Source organism: Aphelocoma coerulescens, unplaced genomic scaffold (assembly GCF_041296385.1).
Source record: "Aphelocoma coerulescens isolate FSJ_1873_10779 unplaced genomic scaffold, UR_Acoe_1.0 HiC_scaffold_39, whole genome shotgun sequence".
NCBI classification, from domain to species: Eukaryota; Metazoa; Chordata; class Aves; order Passeriformes; family Corvidae; genus Aphelocoma; species Aphelocoma coerulescens.
The window spans coordinates 2,331,336-2,354,136 of record NW_027183733.1 but is presented as its reverse complement, the minus strand read 5'-3'; the positions used below and the strand labels follow the sequence as shown (position 1 = coordinate 2,354,136).

The window sequence follows — 22,801 nt, the reverse complement described above, 5'->3', positions numbered from 1 at the left end:
CCACGTGGGCTTGTCTGAGCTGGGCTTTCTGCCTCTTTCAGGTGTCCTTGCTGCAGTCACAGGTGGCCTGAGACCAACAGCACTGGCAGAACTACACTGAGAGCTGTGCAAGGACCAGCCAGGAGCTCAGACCTTCACCGGGAGCTGTCCTGCTCCTTTGCAGCTGTGCTCAAGGAGCCCAAAGCTGCTGTTCTGGAAGCAGAGACTCGAAGCTGCATCGGTCTCTGAAGCTGAACTTGGCAGTGACATCCCTGGGCCGTCAGTCTCTGGAGAGAGTCTGGAGAGGCCCTGGAGAAGGCAGGTGCCGCTCTTCTCTTCCCCAGACGATTTGTACCCTGCCAGAAACCAATTCCTGTCAACTGGGGCACAAAAATTCTCCCTAGGACACAGATGAATGTTCTCAAAGATGAAGGAGTAAAATATCTACCAAAGCTTTTCCAAGCATTTGGTTCTGGAAGGTCTGTTCCTAGCGAGGTGTTCCGGTTTGGCCAAATTTAGAAATATATCCTCTGAGAGAAGGCACAACCACCCCTCCCCCACCAGGTTTGGGAAAAAATAAATTTTCCTTGAAGGAAAGTGAAGGAGATAAAACTATTTATTGAACAAACACACGGGAAAAGGAAAATAATGCTAAACAATAAAATCTCTCGCTGTGGAGAAAAAACCTGGGAAAGTGTTAGAGTCCTCCTGTTGGTCTCCTCAGAGCTGGGGCTTGGCCCAAGGCCAGGCCCTCTGCGCTCGGTGGAAAGTCCTCCTGATGTGTTCTAATATTGTAGCAGTCCAGTGGAAAAGGGAGAAAGTCCGAAATTCCAGGGAAGGAAAAAAAAATTCACCTCTCTCTCCGGAGAAAAAGAAGCTGAACAACTGGCCAAAAGCTGACCGGGAAGCCGCAAGCCAGGTGCCTCCTCCCTCCCCTGCCGCAGCTGGAAAAAAACCCCGCTATCTGTGTGTGACCTTGAACAAGCTGCAAACTGCTTTGAAAAAGTTGTGCTCAGTTTAGAGGCATAGAAATTAATTTCTGGGCATAGGCAGCGATATGGGCTACACATCATAAGGTCACCCCAAGACACGAGGAATCTTTGAAATAAGCAGCAAGACTTTTCTTCTGCCTAGAAGACCTAGTGATATGTTGCCAAACAGAGAGCAGAGAAAAAAATGCACTCGTGTCTGTCTCGGGATTCTGAATCTCTTTTATGAGCCTTAAACACTGCAACTCCTGGCATTTCTCTGTAGGAATTTGAAAAGACCCTGAAACACCATTTTTCCTCCTCATGTGGCTGTTCTAGATGCAGAGCTTTACTTTCCATGAATATTTGTAAGCACCAAGAACCTTTTGAGGCTTTTTCTTACACCTCCCCTTTGTCAGGGGAGACAGACAAATTCCTGTGACTCAGGAACTAAGCGCATCCCTAAAGAGCATGCGGGTCTCTGGAATGCTGAGCCTTAAAACTGATGCTGTCTGGGCCAGCAACTTTGAACTCATGTTATGAGCCAGGTCCCTGCCCAGCTGCCCAGCTGGGCTGTGGGGATGTGGGGGTGCTGGTGCAGGTGCCGGGCAGCAGTGAGCTGGGATGGGTGGAGAGCCAGGGGAGGGCCTCTCCAACAGCCCCTGGAATGTTGGGGTTTGCAGCCTGGCAACCATCAACAGCCCATGGAATGTTGGGGTTTGGAGCCTGGCAACCATCAACAGCCCATGGAATGTTGGGGTTTGGAGCCTGGCAACTGTCAACAGCTCCTGAACATTGGGGCTTTGACCTTGCAACTGCCAACAGCACTTTGATCTTGTGCTCTTGACCCTGCAAAGGCCAACGACCCTTGGATATTGGGGTTTGACCCTGCAAAGGCCAACGGCCTTTGGAGATTGGGGTTTAGACCCTGCGAAGTCAAACAACCTTTGGAGATTGGGGTTTAGACCCTGCAAAGGCCAAAAGCCTTTGGAGATTGGGGTTTAGACCCTGCAAAGGCCAACGGCCTTTGGAGATTGGGGTTTAGACCCTGCAAAGGCCAACGGCCTTTGGACACTGACATTTGGTCACTGCTCGTGCCAAGGGGCAGATGGAGACCCGGCGGGTGAGTGAGAGAGCTGCTGCCCTCTTTGTGCCAAGCCCAGCAGGGGCCTGGGTGGGCCTGGGCTGTGCCACTGGGAACAGTTCCCTTTGGGAATAGCAAGGGATTAACAGTTGGCTGTTCCAGAGCTAGCAGCAGCTTTGGTGCTGGCCATGGGGACAGGCCTGGGAGGGAATGGGGGGGCTCCTGGCCATCCCAGAGCACACCCACATCTCCTCCTCCGTCCTTGTCCCACTGGAGGGTGTGGGCACAAACAAGGGAGCAGCTTTCACTGCCTTCCCCTCAGCCCAATTCACAGCGCAGCCTGAGCGCTTCCCAGAGACAAGAATGGGTTTCTCCTAGACATCTCCAAGATGATCCCCAGTGGTGCAGAGGAGGCCACGAGGATGATAGGAAGATGCTCCAAGGGCTGGAGCACCTGTGCCAAGGGAAAAGGATGCAAGAGTTGGGGTTGTCCAGCCTGGAGAAGGTTCCAGGGTGACCTTCCAATGCATGAAGGGGCTGGAAGAGAGCTGGAGAGAGACTTAAGCCAGGGGCCTGCAGGGAAAGGACAGGGTCTAATGGGATATTGGGAGGGAATTCTTCCCTGTGAGGCTGCTGAGGCCCTGGCACAGGTTGCCCACAGAAGCTGTGGCTGCCCCTGGATCCCTGGCAGTGTTCAAGACCAGGTTGGATGGGGCTCTGGGCAATTCCCCTTGTGGTGTTCTAAGAAGTGATGAGACACCTTCCAGCATGTTTGTTTGTGCTGCTGTCAACCTACTGGGCTGAAAATATTCCCAAGGAGGGGAGGAAGGAGCTGAGCTGGAATTCCAGGCTGGGAAGCATTTAGAGGCGACTGCCTCAGGGGCAGCCATGCAGTCTGAGTGTGCTCTTCCCTGTGCTCTTCCAGGGAGCTCGAGGCCTTTCTCACCAGGGACGTTTCTCCAGAGCCCCTGAGGTGAGTAAACTGTGCTGAGCTGGCTCGGATTTGAAACTGGTCCTCCACAAATGGACACTGGTTCTTGTGGAATCAGAAGAGGCATCTCAGTGGTACTTTGGAATAGGAACAGAGTACCTGACTAACAGCTGGATGTGGGCTTTCAGGTGCTGTTAGACGGCAGTGACAGCATGGCCAGTTCCATCACCGGCGCTGACCGTTCCCAGCATGCAGCCTCCAGGAACAGCCTCTCAACTCCGACATCCACTGCTGCACAGCATCCCTTGGAATTGGTTTGGGAAGCCACAGAGAATTGTGGGCGCTTGCAGCGATGTTTTGAGAAAATGGAGGAGCGATGCAAGAGGCTCAGTAGCCACCGGGAGCACATAGACTCTGTGATGGAAGAAATCAGAAGGTGAGTGTTTCTTCCTCCTCCTCCTGCGTTCCAGAGGCAATCTGCGTCCAGGTCTGGGAGTTCAGAGGTGTTCTGGGCAAAGAACTCACCTGCCCTACCATGTGTAGGCCTCAGTGTGGCTCTTGAGCATCGTCCTGTCAGGGCTTTTCATGCTCTACTGTGACTCCCAAGGCTGCCTGGGAGATGCACAGCGATGTTGGAATAGAAGACTCCTTCCTCTCACCGTGCTGCTTCCCTGAATTCTGTTCTTTGAGAGCCCCTGTCCAGCCACTGCTTCTCACTGAAGGAAGGCAAAATCCTGCCTTCCTTTCCCTTTGCCTCTGGAGGATTTCCTTGGGAGGGAAAGAGCAAGGTCTTCCTTAGCCCACTGCCCCCAGCTCCATTGTGGAGGGCTGAAAATGGGATCGATGGCTCTTCAGGCCTCTTCCTTCTTCTGACTGAGCCTTGTCTCTGCAGTGACTGTGAAAACCTTGAGAAGTCCAAGGAAAAGCTGCAGCAATGCACTGGAATCCCGGAGCCAGGAGCCTTGAGTCTGCGCCAGAAGAACAGCAAGCAGCTGAAGGAAGCGTCAGCCCAGGCGGAAAAGGCGGAGCAGCAGCACAGGATGGAGGTTGGTTTTGGAAATGAGGCTGGTTTTCCGTTGAAAACTTGTCTTGCCCCTTCTTGTACAGTGGAGGACTTGGCTGCACTTGAGGGAGAAGACCCATCACTGCAGAGGGAGCTGGAAGTCAACAGGCAGGCACTGGAGGAATTGCAGCTTCAGAGGGAGCTGCTGGAGCAAGAGGGGCATGATGTTACCGTGGCTCTGGACACCTTATTCCTAGGCAGCACCTGTGGGAGTGGGAGTTGTGCCAGCCAGATCAGGCCAGATGCTGTTTCTGGCAGTAGAAGAGAGGGACACTGCTGTGCACACCTGGCTCAAGATGGCACACGCATTTATTAGCCAGGCATATGCATGTTCATCAGCAAAGGGTTACATGCTTCTGCAAAATTTGTTCCTTTGGGCAGCCCCAGAGCCTCTAAAAGAGGGAACGGAGCTGGGGAAGGGTCTGGAGCACAGGTGTGACAAGGAGTGGCTGAGGGAGCTGGGGGGGCTGAGCCTGGAGAAAAGGAAGCTCAGGGGACACCTTCTCGCTCTCTCCAACTCCCTGTGACAGGAAGGTGCAGCCAGGTGAGGGTTGGTCTTTGCTCCCAGGGAACAAGGGACAGGACAAGAGGAAACGGCCCCAAGTGTGCCGGGGGAGGTTTGGATTGGGTGTTACAGGAGAGCTGTGAGAGAAGGGTTTGTTTCTGATGGTCTCTGTCAGACAGTCTCAGTTCTGGAGTATGTGGTAGGTTTGGCAAATACCCAGCAGAGGTTTTGCTTTTGAAGAGAAAAGCTCAAAACCACAGTGTAGTCTTCAGGCTTGAATACCAGCAAGGGCCATGAGACACCTTCTTTGTGTAAGACAAGTAAATGGTATTGTCGGTGTGAACTGCTGCACAAAGAGAGTCTGCTTTGGCCACATCAGCCAGACTGCCATCAGTCACTAAAGGACTGCTCACCACAAGAGCCGTTTCCCTGCCAGGCATGCCCTCGTTGCAGAGAGCTGCTTTGCACACTGGAGGAGGGGACACTTTGATGTGGGTTTTGTCCGAGAAGGAGAAACCCTGTGAATTTTCACTTGCTTCAGCAAGCAAAATTGCTTTCCTCAACCATCCTGAAAATGTCCAGCACTGGAATAGATCCTGATAGACATTTTGTTGGTAAGGGAGTGTGCAAGGAGAACTGGTGTGATTTTTTGCAAGGCTGGAGCTGTGGGAGATGGCAGGCTATGGGGCTGTGTGGAGCATGCCCTCCATGTCTTCTACATTGAATTTGGGGAGGTGAAAGGTGAACAGGGCTATCTTTGGGCCCAGGAATGAGCCCTCTCACAGGAAGCCCGGCAGAAACATCAGCTTTCCGTTGGGATTTTTGTGCTGCTCTTGTGCTCTGTTTTCCTAAGACTTACCTTGGAGGATCTTCACTGTTCTCTTAAGGGTCCTCTTTTGGTGTGTACTGGTCGGTGTCCATAGCCAAACTGAGTTTGTAGGACTTTTCTTTTGTGGGCACAGGGAGGGCGCAGCAGGAACGCTGACAAGAGACAAATCTTTTTAAAGACTCGCCTGGAGTATTTCTGAACAGCAACCCAGAGATGTCTCCTGGGCTGTGTTCTAAGTCACTCTCTGGGAAGCTGTGTCCCCCCCAGGGCAGACAGTGGCCCAGGGGAGCAGCAGCCGAGTGCTCTGAGAGCGCGTGAGCCCATCAGTCTTTGCCTCTTGCCACACAGAGTTTGCAGGGGAAGTGTCAAGCCCTCTGCTCTTTCCTTCTGTGCAGGTCCTGCTGGAAAAGCAGAAGGAGAAGAATTCTTTATCAGAGACACTGCTCCAAACTCGGGGACAGCTAAGCCAAGCCTGCCAGCAGGTGCAGCAGCTCAGGCAGGAGGTGAAAGAGCAGCAAGAGAAGGGGCAGGTAAGTCTGAGCAGGCAGGGAACAGAGTGCAGGGCAGTGGCAAGGGCACAAAAGGCAGGTGCTGGGAGTCAGGAGGCAAGGGCTGCTTCAGGCCCTGGCAGCACAGAGCCTGGCAAGCTCCAGAGCTCAGGCCCGGGAAGCAAGGCTTACAATGGAAGCAGAGCTGGGTAGAGAAGCCAAAAGAAGTCGCTGAAGGAATGGGATTTTGAGAGAGCAAGTGGGAAAAGCTGAGCCTGAGGGCAGGTCGCAGGAAGTTGCTCTGCATTTTGTTGCCAGACCATCCAGGCAAAGCTGCAAGCTGAGCTGCAGAAAGCTCGGAGGGGAATCCAGGCAGCGCAGAAGAGGCACAAGGAAGAACTACGAGGCATCAAAGAGGAAATGAATCTCCTCCTTGAGCCGAGGGAGGCTCTACAAAAGCAGGTGAGTGAAACAGCAGAGGCACCGCAGCATCCAGCAGGGGGTCTGTGCCCTTCTTGCTTTTCCATGGCAGAGCAGCAGCTGCTGGGGTGGTCCCTGGGGCTGCCTCGTGCTCTGGGCTCCTTGGCAGCTGCTCTGAAGGACCCTCGGTGCTCTGCTGAATCTCAGCTGCTGCCCTGGACAGCTGGGCTAGTCCTCTGGGCTGTTGGCCAGCAACCATCAGCACGGATTCCTGCTGGCCTCTTCTTGCTGGCCTTGGTGTGGGAGGTGCTTTTTCAGGTGCCCTTGGTGGGCCACGTAGAGATTGAAACAAGTTGTCCGTATGCATTGTGAATCTGGTGCTCTGAGGACAGGGAGAAATGGAAAGTTGGCCTTTGCCTTTTCTCACAGCCTCTGCTGTGGCTGACAGTGACAGGCTGTGGCTGTAGCCTCTGACTGCTTTGTTCTGTTTGACTGGAGGTGGGAGAGTTGACATCTCAGCTGGCAGCCTCCAGAGAGTCCCAGGCAACGATTGTTCAGAGAGCCCGGCAAGATGTGAGGGAGGCCCAGAAGCAGTCAAGGCAGAAGCTGTTGCAGGTTGAGCAGCTCCAGAAGATGCTGGAGGAGGCAGAACATCAGAACAAGGAGCTGCAAGTGCACCTGAAGAACTTGGAGATGGAAAGGAGTCAATGGGAAGAAGTGGCACGCCAAAATTCGGGACTTTGGGCTTCCTTGAACACCCTAGAGAAGGAAAAAGCCAGGTAAATGAAAGCCTGTGGGACTCTGCCTTGTGGGAATGGATTCCCTCTTTGCCATCTTTGCACCTGCCAGGGGCTCTGGCAGCATTTCCTACGTGGCAGAGTTCTGAACTCTCCGTGCAGACGCGTCTGGTTGTCTGGATGTTGTGTTTCATTTTCTTTTCTTTCAAGCCTTCAGTTAGAGTTTTTCTGAAGACAAAGGCTTTTGGAGTAGCTCTTTCCCTCTAGGGGTGTGTTCTGTTGTGAGGTGGGTGTGCTAACACTGCCCAAGCTGCAGTGTAAGGAGCTGGACACATCCAGCAGCTCCGCCTTGGGTCCTGTAACTTGAAGCCTTTGGGATCTGGACCAGCCTGGCATGCTGATGCCTTTGCTTGGCAGAACCATCTCAAGGCCCTGATTGCTGACCTAGGCCAGATTCCCCTCAAAGGCACCCAAGAACCAAGAATGTCTCTGTTGCATCGTTCCTCAGAAAATGCCCCCAGGTGCCTGGGGGGGCTCAAGCAGGGTCCCTGCCAGCCTCCAGAGTCACAGGCAATACTGACTGTGCAAAGAATGCAAGAGACAAGACCAAGGTTAGCGGGGCCCCTCCAGCTGACCAAGTCCTGCCAGTCTTCATTGCCACAGGATTCTTCTTTCGAGAAGAAGACAAAGAAAGGGCAGGGCCCTCTTGCTTGCCTGCAGGTTTCTGCATCTTCCATCAGATTGTGCTCCAAGGCTCTGTTGCCACTTCTGCTATCGGCCTTTGTTTCTCCAGCTGGAAGTAGGATGGGTGCTGGTAGATCTTAGGGAACTTCCCCGAGATCCTCTGGCTGTAGGGTGCTGCTCCTCCTACCTGGACATACAAGATGGGGCAAGGAAATGTCTCTTCCATGTTGACCAAACCTTTCCCCCTTGGAGCCTGGGTAGTCAGAAGAAAACTCTTCCTCTCCCCTAATCTCTTCATGGCAAGACTTTGTTAGGTCTATATTCACATTCCCATCTCAAGAAGAAGGTAGGACATGTAGGCAGGAACTCCTCATTCTTTCATGAATAAAAGCAGAGTGGGCACATGCTGGGCTGTGACTGCAGGGGGAACAAACAAACAGCCACGTTGTTTAGACAAACCTCATCAGACAGAGCAGTTTTCCCCGAGGTGGTGCGAGTCCTAAGAGTTCCTAAAATGTGATACCGTGTAGTAATGAGTTGCATGCTTCCCTTTTAGGCTGCTTCTGTCTCTGGAGGAAAAGAACCTGTGCCTCAGAACACTGGAAGAAAAGAACCAGGCACTGAACAATCAGGTGTCTCAATTTCGTTCTGCTCTTCGCGAGGCCGAGCAGCTCTGTGCAAACCGCACAGGACAAGTGCTGAAGCTCAACGCCCAGGTAATCTGTGCCCTGGCGTCCTCTTCTCCAGGGACACACATCATCACCTTTGGCTTGGAGGCCCCAACTGCTTTCCCCTCCCAGCAGCATCCACTGCTGCCGTGTTCTGCCCCGGGGTGCTGCTGCACCCACAGGCCAAGGCTGGATCTGGTGTCTGCTGCCGATGTTTTCCTCCGTTCTCTCCCGGCTCCCAGCAGGAAATGTGGGAGGAGAAGCAGCAGCAGACTCCTTTGGAGCTTCTCCATCCCTCTGTTAGCAGTGTTGTCCCAGATGGAGTTGGTGCCTGTGCTGGGCACCGAGCAATGTGGGCACACAGACGTGGCTATGGCAGGCTGGGGAGGGCACTTCCAGCGCAGCCAGTTCAGCCGGTGTTCAGAGCTGCAGCCTCAAGGATGCCCATTGGCTCCCTTTCCCTATTTTCAGGACACTTGTTTCCATTGGAATCCTTGGCTCTGTGCCTTCTGTTTTGGGCATGTTTTTTTGCCTGAAGTCATTTCTCCTTTGTTGCTTGCTCTACTGCCTGCTCTGCTGCCTCAGGAGCAGCCCTGTCCCTGAGGCTCTGTGCATCCATCTTCCAGATGCGGGCCCTGCAGAAGGCAGTGCTGGAGATGGAGGCTACCCAGGCAACTCGAGAGAAGCAGCTGCTGCAGGAGCTGGAGGAGTCCCGAGCAGGAGAACGGAGCTTGAGGGACTCTGTGCAGGTGCTGGAGGCTGAGGTGTCTGAGCTGCGTAGGAAGCTCCAGAGCTCTGAGAACAGAGCAGAGGCCTTGGCCACAAAGTGTCAGCAGGCCAGTGGTGCTCACCAGGAAACTCAATCCCAGCTGGACAAACTGCTCCTGGTTCTCCACCACGTGATCAGGGATAGCAGAGACTTGGTCACCTGGAGCTCAGGCAAGTGTGGGAGGCTGGGAGAGCAGGTGGAGCGAGGGGGTGGTTCCTGGTCATCCTGGTATGACACACTCACCCTGTCAGTTCAGGCTGACTCAGGCCTTGGGAAGTCTTGTCTCCCTGCAGAGACACAAGTCCATGTTTGTTTGTAGAGAAGTGATTAGAGTCAGAAGGGAGAAGGGCCCAAGTCCTGTCAAGCCACAGGGCCCATGCAGTTGTCTTTGGGGCAGTGCTGACATTAGTGGTCATCAAAATAACGTCAGCCTGTGACACACATCCTGCTGCAAGGCGAGCTCTAGGACAATGACAAAGGCACCTCCTCCTAGGTAGAAAGAGGCCTTGTTTGTTGGAGACTGTTGGATTAAATCTTGAAAGAGAATGTCTTCTCTTTTCAGAAAAGGGTCATGTCTTGGGCCTAAGTGCTTCTCAGGATGGGGATGTCCCCGCAGAGCTCACAGTGGACAGAGTGTCAGCAGCTCTGCAAGACCTGCAGCAGCACCTGGAGCATTCCCAGAAAGATCTGGTAATATGCACCCAGAAATCCTGTCCTGCTGCTGGGCTGCTGGACAAGCAGAGTGCCAAGGCCAGGATGGGTGGAAGTTCTTGTAGGGGGGTTGTCTCACTAGCATGGGGAGGAAGGAGGATCACGATCACATCTACCAGTACGGTCCAGCTGCCCTCTCCCACCTGGGCTATTTCTGCTTTAGTGTTTGTAGCCCTTTGTCTCCTGCCAGCAGTGGCACTGACAGGTGATTCTGTTCCTCTTGCCTCTTCCAGAATGATGCAAGGAAGAAGATACAGGCCTTGGAGCTGGAGCTGGGCATGGGGCAGGCTGAGAGGGACAATCTCAGAGCCAGCAATCAGGAGCTGCTGAAACAGTTGGAAGAAATTCAAGCAGGTACAGCTTCACCTCTCCCACCCGCTGCCCCATCCTGTCCCAGCAGGGATCTCTGATGCCACACAGAGGAAAAGGGCAGTGCCCAGAGATGGCAGAGGGGAAGAACAACCAGCAGGAGATTTCTCCATCCAGTGCCAGTGAAAGCTTTTTCTCGAGGAAGATGCCGTGGCTGGCAGTGCCATCTGGCTGTGCTATGGCTGATCCCGTGCACAGGTGGTGCCTTTCAGGTGCTGTGTCTGTGCTGAGGAGCTGTAGCTGGATGCCTCAGCTCGATTCCCCCCAACTCCAGGCCCTGCCAGAGCCCCCAGGCTATTGGCCTCTCTGGAGCAGGGCTGCACAGGCATCCCCGCTCCTTTGTCTCTCTTGGACTGCTCACTCTGCACAAGCCCAAGAGTAAAGACACTTTCCTATTCCTCTGAACCTTGCCCCTTGGAGTCCTGCTTTTTTCTCCTTCATTTCTGTCAGCTTTGGAAGCCCTTGCGGCCTTAGGGGCTGGCAAACACAGGCAGGCCAAGAAGACAGTGCTGTTGTTCCTGCAGGATGCACATCAGTTTGCCTTTGCTTTGCTGTTCTCATTCTCCTTCTCCTTCCTGCTGCAGCGATGTGGAGGGCAGAACACCAGAAGACCTCTCGAGAAACTGCCCTGGAGAAAGAGGCCATTGCCCTGAAGGAAGAGGGTGTGACTCTTTGTCAGGAGGTGGCATCTCTGCAGAGGAAACTGGAGAGCCTGGAGAAGGAAAGGAAGGATGTGCTGGTGAGAACGGCAGATGCCATGAAGGGCCATTTCCTAGCTATGTTTGGCCCTTGTGTTAATAGTTCTAAGGAGCACCTCTTTCCAGCTGAGCTTTTCAAACTGCATTCTTCTGAATAAGGAGGAAAAGATGTCGTAGTCATGTCAAAGCCAGTTAGTGCTGAGGCTGCTGGTTTTCCTCCATGCTGGAGTTTTGTGCCCTGTAGTTCTCAATGTCCACACTGTCTCTATGGACATTGCATGGTCTGGGCAATTCCTCGTGTCCAAACCCACGTCCAGATTTCAAATACCTGGACCTGGAACGAGAGGTGAGAAGGCCAAGTTTGCTGTTAATAGAAAGGTGTTTGGCCTTGGCCATCAGAGAGCAGCCAGTGGGGAGAAAAGAGAGAAAAGCAAAGTGCTGATGCAGATAAGGACGTGTGCCTGCAAGGGGAGAACTCGTCCTGAGTGGCAGCAGAGAATGACAGACTGATGTGGCCATTGCTGCTCCAAGAGAGGGCAGTGGGGCTCTCGGGGATGGTGCCATGGAAACTCTACACAGGAGAGCTCAAAAACCACTCCTGTCACCCCAGCTGCAGGGAATGAAATGTTGGGGGTGTTTGCTCTTCCCTTTCTCCCTGCTGGAGAGCACATCCTCATGGCACCGCCTAAATCCTGCTTAGCGTGGACTTGGAATCCTGGCTGCAGTTCTGGCAGCTGCTCCCCAAAGGAACACTCGAGTGGAGCTGCAAGAGGTCGGGGAAGGGCAGAAAGGGAGCTGGGATGGGCTGAGTGAGCTGGGAAAGACTCAGCGTCAAGGGCGGTCCCAGCAAAGGTCTGAGGCATCCCGAGAGGCAGAGAGAGAGGGGCAGCCTTTGCCTGCCTGTGGCAGGAGTCCCGATCTGGTATGAAAAGCAAACTGAGAGAGGGAATGAGTGACCTCCCTGTTTTGGCAGCGTGAACGGGAATTGTACGAGGAGCAGATGAGAGATCTGAAAAAGAAGAATGAAATGAAAACACCGGAGATGCGAAGTGTCAAGGAAAACACCCAACAACTGGAAGTGGAGAGGGAAGCCAAGCAGGAACAGTTGGAGCATGGGGCTGCTGCTTTGAAGGAATGGCAAGAGACCGCTCAAGTCCTGAGTGTTGCACTGACCAAGAGTGAAATTTCCAAAGGGGCTCTGAAGAAAGACCTGGACATCTTGAAGGAAAGGCTTTGTCTCCAGGTAGGCACTGGCACTGATCTTCAGTCCACTGCAACGTCTCTCAAAGATTCCAATGAAGTTTCCCATGAAGAGGTGGGATTCTAAATCCCTGTCAGTCTAGGCCTGCTTGGGCAAAGCAGCCCGGGCTGCAGCAGGCAGCCTTGTGTGTCTGCCTGGCTCCAGCCAGAGACCATTGGCTGCCAGATTGTTTGCTGGCATGCCTGGAATGACTGAGGCAGCTCTGGAGCTGCTGTTCAAATCAGCTCCAGGCCAAAAGCTGGGCATGGGGAATTGCTTCTCCCGTGCCCAGGCAAGGGGAGGCAACATGTGTGGGTTGGATTTGGTGTGGAAAGGAATGGAGCAGGTGAGCAGAGTGATGGACTGAAGTGAGCAGAGTTCTGTAGCGAGGGCTGAAGAGCAGCTGCACTGCTGGAGCTTCGAGGATGCTTCCCGAGATGGAGATTTCTGAGGGACAGCTCTTGTGGTGTTTGAAATAAGGGAATCATCTCCTCTCTGAACACCCAGCAGGCTGTTGGAGCAGAGGGCAAGCGGCTGTCTGAGCACTCCAGGAGGGGTGTGGAATGTGTGCGGGACCAGGTTGCAGCAGCAGCAAAAGACAAGCCAGAGAAGCGTGAGCTCAGGAGAACTTTTGAGGTAAAGTGGGCTTTCACTGCCTCTGCAGAGCCTCAGGCTCCTCTGGATCATGATTCGTGTGCCCAGGCAGTGCTTTGGAGTCCTCTGCTTGTTTCCTTGCCTCTCCCTGTCCCTGCTGTGGGCACACCACTTTGTTTGTTCTCTCTGTTGTGGCAGCCCATGGCTTTCACAAAGGCACCTTCACTCCGCTGCCTCCCTCCCTGGCCCCGTGTCCCCGGACACACACTGGCCTCTCCTGCACAGCCCCCAGCGAGAGCTCTTTGCCCCCAGTGCTGTCTGGTGCAATTGAGGGTCTGTGAGCAGAGATCTCCTTGCCTTGATGTCCAGAGGTCCTTTTGCCCCATGTTTGCTGACAGGTTTCTGTGACCCTTTCTCCCATCCAACCTGCAGGTGGAACCTGAAGGGAGGAGTGTCCAGAGAATCTTTGGGAATGTTTACCTCTCGGATACCATTAGAGTGGATGCTCCCCCGTCTTCCCAGCACAGCAGGTCGACTTCTGGACAGGTGAGAACATCATCTTCCTTGGTGGGAGGAACACAACCCTTGGCAAGGCACATGTCCCTCAGAAAGCAGAGTAGCAGCTGTGAGCTGAGCTGTTTTCCCCAAGCCAGGCAAGCCCTGAGCGCTGCTCCCAGGGCTGGCAGCTCCTCTGCTCCAGAGCAGACAGAGGGCACCGTGCTGGAGCTGCTGTGGCTGCACCCGCTGCAGAGCCAGCAGGAGGTGGGAGCAGCTGGCTCTCTGCTGCCAGCCAGCCCAGCAGCCACAAGCCCGTGGTGTCAGGAAAGAAGAGTTGGAGGAGTTTCGTGGCCTCAGCAGTGCTTGAAGGCTCATTCTCCCCGTGGGCTTCGTTGCCCACATTGTGCTCTGCTCCCATGTGGAATGCTCTGAAGTTTGGGAGAAGGAGAGTTTGCTCCCTGTCCCTGGGCTGGCTGTGCAGGAGCTTGCTGTTCAGATCAGCTCCAGGCCAAAAGCCGGGCATGGGGATCTGCTTCTCCCTTGCCCAGGCAAGGGGAGGCAACACGTGGGGGTGAGCAGTGATGGACTGAAGTGAGCAGAGTTCTGTAGCGAGGGCTGAACAGCAGCTGCACTGCTGGTGCTTAGAGTCAAGTGTATTGGCAGTTGTGGAAGATGCAGTATTTTTGGGTGACAACACAGAATTTGGGGCAGGGATGTTTGTTGGGAAGGAGCAATCTGGTGCCAGGCAAGCCAGCAGGGCCTGACACAGCACTTCCAAGGTAACAGTGCCAGAGGCTTTTGGCAGCCCAGGGTATCGGAGCTGCAGAGGGCAGATGCTGTGAAACTTTGAGCCCAGAGCACGGGAGCTCCCTGTCCTCTGGCTGCCTGCGAGGTGGCACTGGCTGGCTCTGCACAGGGCTCCTGAGGAAGGGCTCGAGCTGTACCTTGTCCTGCTTCCAGGTTTCCCAGGAGCAAGAGTCATTGAGCAGGGCTCTGGAGCAGCTGCACCAGGAGCCCTCTGGCCAAGGGCACGCACTGGCCCAGGTGTGCAGAGAGAAGGAGCTGCTGGGCCGGGAGAAGGCTGCCCTTGAGGGCCGACTGGCAGCCATGGAGCGTCACCAACAAGACCTTTCCAAGCAGCTGGCAGAGACCAGGTAAAGGCAGGGAGGAGACCCTTTCCGGATGCTTTTACCTTGCATGGACAGAAAATGGAAGTCTCAAGAAAAAGAAATATGCCACAATGTGAAGGTTATTTTTCTGACATCTAAAGCCAGCAAAGCTGTTGTGAGCCTTGGGCTCCTGTTTGTGCCGCCAAGCACACTCGTGTGGGAAGTCAAAAGCAAGCCACCCGGCCCTGAATTGAGTAGTACTTAAACCATGCAGCTGTTGAGTGAAACCTCAAGTTTCTCTTGGGTTTAGTTCCTTGTGCTGGGCATTGAACATCCCTCTTTCCTTCCTAAGTAGCTTGACACAATCCTGATCTTCAGAACTGAAGCTTCATCTTCAGAACTCCAGGCTCTGACCTTGGGATGTTGGCAGTAGCATGCTGCCATTCAGGGGGAAGCCAGAGGCTCCTGCTGAAAATGCTGAGGGCCTTCTGCTTCCAAGCACACTCTTGAGAAGTGTGAGGCAGGACCTAGAGCTGCTTAGAGAGCAGCAGGGAAACCTCTTTGGAATTGTTGACAGCCCCTGGGGATTCTTGCTGTGTTGATGGGCACCCACCTGTCAAACCTGCCAAGGTCCTTTTGGATGGTCCCTCTCACTCTCCAAAGAAGGACAAGACTTGGGCTACTGCCTGCTTAGCTGGCAACACTAAAAGAAAGGTGGCAAGTCTATTCCTTGACCGTGCAGGAGCTTAAACTGCAGTCTCTGCATTCAGGTAGTTGTTGTTCAGACAACATGGTGTTCTGAATTTTTACAAGTGCTGCCATGACCATGAGATTTTACTGTATCATGCAAAGTAGTTCTGAAGTCTCTTAAATACAGAGTGTCTGGAAAATTATGTACCTTTATGTCCATGATGAAGAGAGTTAACAAGTCAGGAGTGAGCCAGGACGAGAGTCTGTTCTGTCCCCCTGCAGAGCAGCTTGGAAGTGCTGATGAGAGAAGGGCTGTGAGCAGAGGCTGGGCTTTTGCTCCTCGGCCCAGCCTGTGTGGGCACAGCTAGCCAGGGTCATAGGTCAGGAAGAGCAGCTGAAGGTTCGGCTGTTGAGGTCACGTTGGGCTGGGCTGTCTGTGCTGTGCCAGGCCATAAGGAAGGCCTGGGCACTCCCTCAGAGGGCCCTGCTTTGCTACTGAAATGGCACAAATGGGCCTTCTCTGTACAAGTTTCCATGCGACCCGTTTTGCATTCTCAGGCCTGGGCATCTTGAGCCACGTTGTCCTGGAATAACTGCCCGGGAGTGTCAGGAGCGAGCAGCTCATGTCTCTCCGTATTTGCAACCTGTAGGTCAGCGAAGGAGAACCTGGAATCCAGCCTGTTTGCTGCTCAGCAGCAGATATCCCAGCTGGAGATCACCAGCAACCATCTGGAGGCTCAAGTGCTCACAGTCACACAGGCCAAGGAGGCGCTACAAGGTGAGAACCTCGTGTGCTTTGTTTGTGGTGCCGCCTCACCTAGAGAAGCTGCTGTAAAGCCTCCTCTGTCTGCAGGGCTTCTGAGGAGCGGTGGCGCTGGAGGCAGGGCCCTCCTACGCTGACACTGAAAGGGCCTGAGTCAGTAAAGGCAGTAAAGACTCTGAATCTTGCTGTTGGTCGTGTTTGCAGGAGAAGTGAAGTGCCTCCAACGTGAGCTGGAAGCAGAGAGAGCTCTCAGGAAGCAGGAGCAGGAAGACACAGCACAACAGCTCTTGCAGGTAGAGCAGCAGTGTCACAAAAGCCTCAGGCTTCAGGGAACTGCTCAGCAGGTGGAAATAAACAAGCTCCTGCAAGACCTGGTAGGTGACAATACGCTTCTGAATTGTCCAAGCTGGCCCTGGGGGCTGGTTTAGCACCAGCAGAGCCTGAGGGTGTGAAAGGGCAGCAGTCCTCTGCCAGAGGCCTCCCGCTGCTGGGCCGGGCAGGAGAGGCGGCGGCTCGGACTTGGAGGCGCGTGAAGACCCACAGGATGGTGCTGGGCCAGTAAATGCAGCCACGGCTTCCGTGAGGGCGTAAGGCGAGTTCCAGAGCAGCTTGGGCAGTGCCCACCCAAAGCGTGGCGGCCCAGGGCAGGATCTTCCCCGAGTCCCACCTGCCACGGAGCAGATGCCAGCGTGGAGCAGATGCCAACAGTGCTGCTGGCTGCAGGCGTGGGAACTCGGTTCCTGTCTTGCTGTGCTCCCACGGTGGACAGAGGGATTAGCTTTGGGCTGGAAGCAAATGGAACAGGCCCCGGTCCTTCAGTCCTTGTGACTGGGGCATCAGGGTGCCAGAAGGTGACACCTCCTTTTCTGAATGGTTGGACTCAATGCTTGTGCAGGTCTTTCCCAACAGAAATGATTCCATGGTTCTGGGATCCTTGCACCTGCTGAGCCTCCTTTTAAATTCCCTGACAGGACACGGTTTCTGGAGAGCAGAGAGCCAGTGCTGTTGTCTTTTCAGGTTGGGGTTTGTGGGAGGGATGAAGCTTCACGTTTTTCAGCGAGGAGCTTGCCTGGGGACTTCAACTTGAAGATTTTTCCTCCCCTCCTCAGGCAATTGAGCGGGAAAGGTACCATGCAGACATACAGGAGATGCTGCAGCAATGGGAAAAAGAGAAGGCAGAGAGAGAGCAGGAGCACCAGAAGGTGCTGTTTGAGATGAGGCAGAAAGTTGCCACCCTGCAGGCTCAAAGACAAGAGGAACAAACTAGATTTGAAAATGCCAAGCGAGAGGTAATGATTGTGCAAGGAGAATTGGTGTGATTTTTTGCAAGGCTGGAGCTGTGGGAGATGGCAGGCTATGGGGCTGTGTGGAGCATGCCCTCCATGTCTTCTACATTGAATTTGGGGAGGTGAAAGGTGAAGAGGGCTATCTTTGGGCCCAGGAATGAGCCCTCTCACAGGAAGCCCGGCAGAAACATCAGCTTTCCGTTGGGATTTTTGTGCTGCTCTTGTGCTCTGTTTTCCTAAGACTTACCTTGGAGGATCTTCACTGTTCTCTTAAGGGTCCTCTTTTGGTGTGTACTGGTCGGTGTCCATAGCCAAACTGAGTTTGTAGGACTTTTCTTTTGTGGGCACAGGGAGGGCGCAGCGGGAACACTGACAAGAGACAAATCTTTTTAAAGACTCGCCTGGAGTATTTCTGAACAGCAACCCAGAGATGTCTCCTGGGCTGTGTTCTAAGTCACTCTCTGGGAAGCTGTGTCCCCCCCAGGGCAGACAGTGGCCCAGGGGAACAGCAGCCGAGTGCTCTGAGAGCGCGTGAGCCCATCAGTCTTTGCCTCTTGCCACACAGAGTTTGCAGGGGAAGTGTCAAGCCCTCTGCTCTTTCCTTCTGTGCAGGTCCTGCTGGAAAAGCAGAAGGAGAAGAATTCTTTATCAGAGACACTGCTCCAAACTCGGGGACAGCTAAGCCAAGCCTGCCAGCAGGTGCAGCAGCTCAGGCAGGAGGTGAAAGAGCAGCAAGAGAAGGGGCAGGTAAGTCTGAGCAGGCAGGGAACAGAGTGCAGGGCAGTGGCAAGGGCACAAAAGGCAGGTGCTGGGAGTCAGGAGGCAAGGGCTGCTTCAGGCCCTGGCAGCACAGAGCCTGGCAAACTCCAGAGCTCAGGCCCGGGAAGCAAGGCTTACAATGGAAGCAGAGCTGGGTAGAGAAGCCAAAAGAAGTCGCTGAAGGAATGGGATTTTGAGAGAGCAAGTGGGAAAAGCTGAGCCTGAGGGCAGGTCGCAGGAAGTTGCTCTGCATTTTGTTGCCAGACCATCCAGGCAAAGCTGCAAGCTGAGCTGCAGAAAGCTCGGAGGGGAATCCAGGCAGCGCAGAAGAGGCACGAGGAAGAACTACGAGGCATCAAAGAGGAAATGAATCTCCTCCTTGAGCAGAGGGAGGCTCTACAAAAGCAGGTGAGTGAAAGAGCAGTGGCACCGCAGCATCCAGCAGGGGGTCTGTGCCCTTCTTGCTTTTCCATGGCAGAGCAGCAGCTGCTGGGGTGGTCCCTGGGGCTGCCTCGTGCTCTGGGCTCCTTGGCAGCTGCTCTGAAGGACCCTCGGTGCTCTGCTGAATCTCAGCTGCTGCCCTGGACAGCTGGGCTAGTCCTCTGGGCTGTTGGCCAGCAACCATCAGCACGGATTCCTGCTGGCCTCTTCTTGCTGGCCTTGGTGTGGGAGGTGCTTTTTCAGGTGCCCTTGGTGGGCCACGTAGAGATTGAAACAAGTTGTCCGTATGCATTGTGAATCTGGTGCTCTGAGGACAGGGAGAAATGGAAAGTTGGCCTTTGCCTTTTCTCACAGCCTCTGCTGTGGCTGACAGTGACAGGCTGTGGCTGTAGCCTCTGACTGCTTTGTTCTGTTTGACTGGAGGTGGGAGAGTTGACATCTCAGCTGGCAGCCTCCAGAGAGTCCCAGGCAACGATTGTTCAGAGAGCCCGGCAAGATGTGAGGGAGGCCCAGAAGCAGTCAAGGCAGAAGCTGTTGCAGGTTGAGCAGCTCCAGAAGATGCTGGAGGAGGCAGAACATCAGAACAAGGAGCTGCAAGTGCACCTGAAGAACTTGGAGATGGAAAGGAGTCAATGGGAAGAAGTGGCACGCCAAAATTCGGGACTTTGGGCTTCCTTGAACACCCTAGAGAAGGAAAAAGCCAGGTAAATGAAAGCCTGTGGGACTCTGCCTTGTGGGAATGGATTCCCTCTTTGCCATCTTTGCACCTGCCAGGGGCTCTGGCAGCATTTCCTACGTGGCAGAGTTCTGAACTCTCCGTGCAGACGCGTCTGGTTGTCTGGATGTTGTGTTTCATTTTCTTTTCTTTCAAGCCTTCAGTTAGAGTTTTTCTGAAGACAAAGGCTTTTGGAGTAGCTCTTTCCCTCTAGGGGTGTGTTCTGTTGTGAGGTGGGTGTGCTAACACTGCCCAAGCTGCAGTGTAAGGAGCTGGACACATCCAGCAGCTCCGCCTTGGGTCCTGTAACTTGAAGCCTTTGGGATCTGGAGCAGCCTGGCATCCTGATGCCTTTGCTTGGCAGAACCATCTCAAGGCCCTGATTGCTGACCTAGGCCAGATTCCCCTCAAAGGCACCCAAGAACCAAGAATGTCTCTGTTGCATCGTTCCTCAGAAAATGCCCCCAGGTGCCTGGGGGGGCTCAAGCAGGGTCCCTGCCAGCCTCCAGAGTCACAGGCAATACTGACTGTGCAAAGAATGCAAGAGACAAGACCAAGGTTAGCGGGGCCCCTCCAGCTGACCAAGTCCTGCCGGTCTTCAGTGCCACTGGATTCTTCTTTTGAGAAGAAGACAAAGAAAGGGCAGGGCCCTCTTGCTTGCCTGCAGGTTTCTGCATCTTCCATCAGGTTGTGCTCCAAGGCTCTGTTGCCACTTCTGCTATCGGCCTTTGTTTCTCCAGCTGGAAGTAGGATGGGTGCTGGTAAATCTTAGGGAACTTCCCCGAGATCCTCTGGCTGTAGGGTGCTGCTCCTCCTACCTGGACATACAAGATGGGGCAAGGAAATGTCTCTTCCATGTTGACCAAACCTTTCCCCCTTGGAGCCTGGGTAGTCAGAAGAAAACTCTTCCTCTCCCCTAATCTCTTCATGGCAAGACTTTGTTAGGTCTATATTCACATTCCCATCTCAAGAAGAAGGTAGGACATGTAGGCAGGAACTCCCCATTCTTTCATGAATAAAAGCAGAGTGGGCACATGCTGGGCTGTGACTGCAGGGGGAACAAACCAACAGCCACGTTGTTTAGACAAACCTCATCAGACAGAGCAGTTTTCCCCGAGGTGGTGCGAGTCCTAAGAGTTCCTAAAATGTGATACCGTGTAGTAATGAGTTGCATGCTTCCCTTTTAGGCTGCTTCTGTCTCTGGAGGAAAAGAACCTGTGCCTCAGAACACTGGAAGAAAAGAACCAGGCACTGAACAATCAGGTGTCTCAATTTCGTTCTGCTCTTCGCGAGGCCGAGCAGCTCTGTGCAAACCGCACAGGACAAGTGCTGAAGCTCAACACCCAGGTAATCTGTGCCCTGGCGTCCTCTTCTCCAGGGACACACATCATCACCTTTGGCTTGGAGGCCCCAACTGCTTTCTCCTCCCAGCAGCATCCACTGCTGCCGTGTTCTGCCCCGGGGTGCTGCTGCACCCACAGGCCAAGGCTGGATCTGGTGTCTGCTGCCGATGTTTTCCTCCGTTCTCTCCCGGGTCCCAGCAGGAAATGTGGGAGGAGAAGCAGCAGCAGACTCCTTTGGAGCTTCTCCATCCCTCTGTTAGCAGTGTTGTCCCAGATGGAGTTGGTGCCTGTGCTGGGCACCGAGCAATGTGGGCACACAGACGTGGCTATGGCAGGCTGGGGAGGGCACTTCCAGCGCAGCCAGTTCAGCCGGTGTTCAGAGCTGCAGCCTCAAGGATGCCCATTGGCTCCCTTTCCCTATTTTCAGGACACTTGTTTCCATTGGAATCCTTGGCTCTGTGCCTTCTGTTTTGGGCATGTTTTTTTGCCTGAAATCATTTCTCCTTTGTTGCTTGCTCTACTGCCTGCTCTGCTGCCTCAGGAGCAGCCCTGTCCCTGAGGCTCTGTGCATCCATCTTCCAGATGCCGGCCGAGCTGGAAGCAGTGATCGAGAAGGCGGCTCCCCAGCCTACTCAGGAGAAGCAGGAGCTGGAAACTGAGGGGTCTGAGCTGCATGTGAGGCTCCAGAGCTCTGAGGAAAGAGCAGAGGCCATGGCCACGCAGTGTAAGACTTTGGAGCTGGAGCTGAGGGAGGTGCAGGCTCAGATAGACCATCTGAAGGCTCGCAACCAGGAGCTGCAGCAGGAGTTGGAGGAAAGTGAGCAAGGTAGAGCTTCTCCTCTCGCACCCACTGCCCCATCCTGTCTTGCCAGCAGGGCTCTCTGATCCCATGCAGAGGAAAAGTGCCCAGAGATGGCAGAGGGGAAGAACAACCAGCAGGAGATTTCTCCATCCAGTGCCAGTGAAAGCTTTTTCTCGAGAAAGATGCTGTGGCTGGCAGTGCCATCTGGCTGTGCTATGGCTGATCCCGTGCACAGGTGGTGCCTTTCAGGTGCTGTGTCTGTGCTGAGGAGCTGTAGCTGGATGCCTCAGCTCGATTCCCCCCAACTCCAGGCCCTGCCAGAGCCCCCAGGCTATTGGCCTCTCTGGAGCAGGGCTGCACAGGCATCCCCGCTCCTTTGTCTCTCTTGGACTGCTCACTCTGCACAAGCCCAAGAGTAAAGACACTTTCCTATTCCTCTGAACCTTGCCCCTTGGATTCCTGCTTTTTTCTCTGCCTTGAAGTTTCCTTCATTTCTGTCAGCTTTGGAAGCCCTTGTGGCCTTAGGGGCTGGCAAACACAGGCAGGCCAAGAAGACAGTGCTGTTGTCCCTGCAGGATGCACATCAGTTTGCCTTTGCTTTGCTGTTCTCATTCTCCTTCTCCTTCCTGCCGCAGCGATGTGGAGGGCAGAACACCAGAAGACCTCTCGAGAAACTGCCCTGGAGAAAGAGGCCATTGCCCTGAAGGAAGAGGGTGTGACTCTTTGTCAGGAGGTGGCATCTCTGCAGAGGAAACTGGAGAGCCTGGAGAAGGAAAGGAAGGATGTGCTGGTGAGAACGGCAGATGCCATGAAGGGCCATTTCCTAGCTATGTTTGGCCCTTGTGTTAATAGTTCTAAGGAGCACCTCTTTCCAGCTGAGCTTTTCAAACTGCATTCTTCTGAATAAGGAGGAAAAGATGTCGTAGTCATGTCAAAGCCAGTTAGTGCTGAGGCTGCTGGTTTTCCTCCATGCTGGAGTTTTGTGCCCTCTAGTTCTCAATGTCCACACTGTCTCTATGGACATTGCATGGTCTGGGCAATTCCTCGTGTCCAAACCCACGTCCAGATTTCAAATACCTGGACCTGGAACGAGGGGTGAGAAGGCCAAGTTTGCTGTTAATAGAAAGGTGTTTGGCCTTGGCCATCAGAGAGCAGCCAGTGGGGAGAAAAGAGAGAAAAGCAAAGTGCTGATGCAGATAAGGACGTGTGCCTGCAAGGGGAGAACTCGTCCTGAGTGGCAGCAGAGAATGACAGACTGATGTGGCCATTGCTGCTCCAAGAGAGGGCAGTGGGGCTCTCGGGGATGGTGCCATGGAAACTCTACACAGGAGAGCTCAAAAACCACTCCTGTCACCCCAGCTGCAGGGAATGAAATGTTGGGGGTGTTTGCTCTTCCCTTTCTCCCTGCTGGAGAGCACATCCTCATGGCACTGCCTAAATCCTGCTTAGCATGGACTTGGAATCCTGGCTGCAGTTCTGGCAGCTGCTCCCCAAAGGAACACTCGAGTGGAGCTGCAAGAGGTCGGGGAAGGGCAGAAAGGGAGCTGGGATGGGCTGAGTGAGCTGGGAAAGACTCAGCGTCAAGGGCGGTCCCAGCAAAGGTCTGAGGCATCCCGAGAGGCAGAGAGAGAGGGGCAGCCTTTGCCTGCCTGTGGCAG

At 54.1% G+C, this 22,801-nt stretch overlaps 1 protein-coding gene across 1 annotated transcript in view; it reads left to right on the top strand.

Moving 5' to 3' along the window:
* Positions 1–2,055: 2,055 nt before the first annotated feature.
* LOC138101669 (centrosome-associated protein CEP250-like) overlaps positions 2,056–22,801 on the top strand; it is a 57,909-nt gene continuing 37,163 nt past the window's right edge. The window contains exons 1-14 of the mRNA XM_068999443.1: positions 2,056–2,070; positions 2,957–3,004; positions 3,151–3,398; positions 3,855–4,008; positions 14,196–14,389; positions 15,685–15,812; positions 16,002–16,171; positions 16,907–17,086; positions 17,696–17,830; positions 18,107–18,250; positions 18,707–18,987; positions 20,186–20,345; positions 20,924–21,167; positions 21,779–21,933. Of these exons, the coding sequence (XP_068855544.1) occupies positions 2,056–2,070; positions 2,957–3,004; positions 3,151–3,398; positions 3,855–4,008; positions 14,196–14,389; positions 15,685–15,812; positions 16,002–16,171; positions 16,907–17,086; positions 17,696–17,830; positions 18,107–18,250; positions 18,707–18,987; positions 20,186–20,345; positions 20,924–21,167; positions 21,779–21,933 (2,256 nt within the window). The remainder of the gene's footprint in view (positions 2,071–2,956; positions 3,005–3,150; positions 3,399–3,854; positions 4,009–14,195; positions 14,390–15,684; positions 15,813–16,001; positions 16,172–16,906; positions 17,087–17,695; positions 17,831–18,106; positions 18,251–18,706; positions 18,988–20,185; positions 20,346–20,923; positions 21,168–21,778; positions 21,934–22,801) is intronic.